The following is a 2,759-nucleotide window of genomic DNA, read 5'->3' on the forward strand; positions in this document are numbered from 1 at the left end:
TATATCTATCTATATATATCTTTTTTCTCTCTCTCTCTCTCTCTCTCTCTCTCTCTCTCTCTCTCTCTCTATATCTATATATATATATATATAAAAAAAAAATATATATATATATATACACACTCACTCTCTCTCTCTCACACACACACACACACACACACACACACATATATATATTTATATATATATATATATATATATATATATATATATATATATATATATATATATATATATATATATATACATATAACGTTATATAGTAGTGAAATCTGCGACTAGTAGGTCATGGAAATCTGGATTTGGGTCAAATACTGATTGCGACCTCTTCAACACCCATCAACATTTTTTTCACCCTCGAACCCTTATCCATGTACTTTGGGATAGCCCATGTAAAGAACAAAGAGCTACCGAAAGGGACAAAAGGTAGGAAAAGGCATACTACGATTAAGATTAGTAGCAAGGGATCGGCTGAGGAGACCTGCGCATGTGGTTTAGACCACGAGGAGGGAATTTGGATCCTTTGCGATAGTTGTTTCACTTGGTGGTTTGCTGATTGTGCATTTTAAAATACCAGAGGAAGTTTGTAAAATATATGAAATCTTCAACCTACCATACAGGTGTGCCTTCTGTGTGAGAGACAAGATTGAGGGGAGAGAACTGCTGGGAAAACAAGGGAAAACAGGAAAAAAGAAGGAGTTAAACACAGCAACACTACCAGATAGAAGCGACAAGAAACAGAAAGAACCAAAGGAACAGGAGAAGAGAGAGTGTATGGTAGAAGAGGAGAAGATTGTCATAATAGACAACATCAGAGTAACCAAGAACTACAGAGACAGTGAAACAATTTTAAAAGAAGTAAACGTGTACAAACCCAAGGCGAAGGTGAAGTGGGCATACCAGTTACCCAGAGGAGGAATAGCACTCCACGCGAAAACCACAGAAGACAAGCAAGAGTTACTAGAGAAGTGGCCGGAGAAAGCGTTTGGAGAAAGTGACATAAGTACACATAGTACGAGCAAAACACAACCGCATCCCAAGTGCATACTGAAAAACACGGATAAGACTGTGAGTAATTCTGAAGTGGAATACGCCATAGAGCAACAAACCGGAGTGAAGGCTAAGGTGAGAAGGCTTTACTACACTGACACGGGAAGACCACTCCCCATTGTAGTTGTTGAAACAAGAACACACGAAGAATTAACTCACATACTGACCAAGAAAGTAAAAATAGCAGACAGAGTCACAAAACCGGAAGCCTACATCTCAAAAGCATCACAAGTGATAAGATGTTATAGGTGTCAAGCCTATGGTCACATAGCAAGCCTTTGCTCAGGAGAAGTCACATGTGTAAAGTGCGGGGGAAAACACGGCACAGATACACACTGCAGAAACTCAGCAAAGTGCGCAAACTGTGGAAAAAAACACTGGGCAACCTCGAAAGCGTGTGAAAGCTTCATAGAACAGAAAGCAAACATAGACAAGAGAAGACAACAAAACAGTGACAACTGCAGCAACCAAAAGTAATAAAATTAGCAAGAGACGCACATGCAGAACAACATGAAGATTGCACAAGCTAACGTGAGGTCAATTAACACTACTGTGGCAGCACTTGACATCACATGTATGAAACTGGGAATCAAAATAATGTGCCTCTCTGAAATATGGAGACCAAAGGATGGTCTACTGGACAAAACACAAGCACTGAAAACATGGCAATGGTACACAAAAATAAGACAGAAAGGAAAGTCTGGAGGAGGGGTAGCTATAGCTGCTGCCAGGGATGTTAAGGTAATGAAGAGAGAAGACATGAATAACACAGCATATGAAGCAGTGTGGTGCAACATATACATCAAGGGAATGAAGATAGCGCTGGGCTCAGTATACATACCACCTGGAAACAAAACGCAGATGAAAGCATTTCTGAATGACATTGAAGTGATAAGAGGAAGAGAGAACAATATCATCATAACAGGGGACTTTAATGCCAGACATGAAAGCTGGGACAAATATGGAGAAAACATTCTTGGCAGAATGCTAGCAGAAGCACTTGCAAGCAACAACTTAATAGTATGGAATAGCGAACAACCAACACACAAGAATGGAACAATAGACTTGACACTGATTACTCCCACATTAGAAGATCTCATATCTGACTGGAAAACACATGATGAAACGACAATAAGGTGTGACCACAAACTTATATCTTTCCTGGTAGGAGGGAAACAGGAAAAAGAGGTGAAAACAATTTTGAACATAAAGAAGGCTGATTGGGAAGAGTGGAGCAGAGTCACAGATGAAGTATTTACAAAATGGATGGAAGATGAGGAGGAAAAGGAAAACAGTATTGATGAACTGTATGAAAGCCTCAAGGAAACACTAGATAAAACTGCAAAAGAGGTGATAGGATACAAGGAGGTGTGTCTACACAGCAAAACATGGTGGAACCCTCAGGTGAAGGAACAGCAGAAGAGAGTAAAAGAGGCAAGGAAGAGATATAAACATAGAAGAGATCCAAGAAACCGAATGAGATTAGATGAGGAGAAAGAAAGGTACTACGTGATGATAGAAGAAGCTAAAGGCAAAAAGGAGGCAAGTGAGTTAAAAGAATTGAATACAAAAGACAACAAAAAGTTATGGAGGACAGTGAACAACATACGAAAACCAAGCCAGAAAAGCTGTAATACAGCCAATCAGAAGAAATGATGGCACAGTAGTGTATGATGATGAGGAGATGCAGTAGGAGGTAATGAGAAGTG

At 39.5% G+C, this 2,759-nt stretch overlaps 2 protein-coding genes across 3 annotated transcripts in view; one reads left to right on the forward strand and one right to left on the reverse strand.

Moving 5' to 3' along the window:
• Nucleotides 1–2,759, reverse strand: part of LOC118418301 (zinc finger protein 227-like) — a 10,097-nt gene that overhangs the window by 4,627 nt on the left and 2,711 nt on the right. The window contains exon 2 of one of the 2 annotated variants that reach the window (XM_035824159.1): nucleotides 614–660. The exons of the other annotated variant lie outside the window; for it this stretch is intronic. The gene's annotated coding sequence lies outside the window, so the exon portion shown is untranslated. The remainder of the gene's footprint in view (nucleotides 1–613; nucleotides 661–2,759) is intronic. 2 annotated transcript variants of the gene reach the window in all.
• LOC118418304 lies at nucleotides 265–2,734 on the forward strand. Its single transcript, XM_035824161.1, has 2 exons — nucleotides 265–426; nucleotides 621–2,734. Exon 2 carries the CDS (start codon nucleotides 1,549–1,551, stop codon nucleotides 2,704–2,706), a length of 1,158 nt encoding a protein of 385 aa, XP_035680054.1. The 5' UTR covers nucleotides 265–426; nucleotides 621–1,548; the 3' UTR covers nucleotides 2,707–2,734.

Source organism: Branchiostoma floridae, chromosome 6, assembly GCF_000003815.2.
Source record: "Branchiostoma floridae strain S238N-H82 chromosome 6, Bfl_VNyyK, whole genome shotgun sequence".
NCBI classification, from domain to species: domain Eukaryota; kingdom Metazoa; phylum Chordata; class Leptocardii; order Amphioxiformes; family Branchiostomatidae; genus Branchiostoma; species Branchiostoma floridae.

What these genes read in the sequence shown, in the direction of transcription:
- LOC118418304 (XM_035824161.1), top strand. Translation starts at nt 1,549, where the DNA reads ATGCAGAACAACATGAAGATTGCACAAGCTAACGTGAGGTCAATTAAC.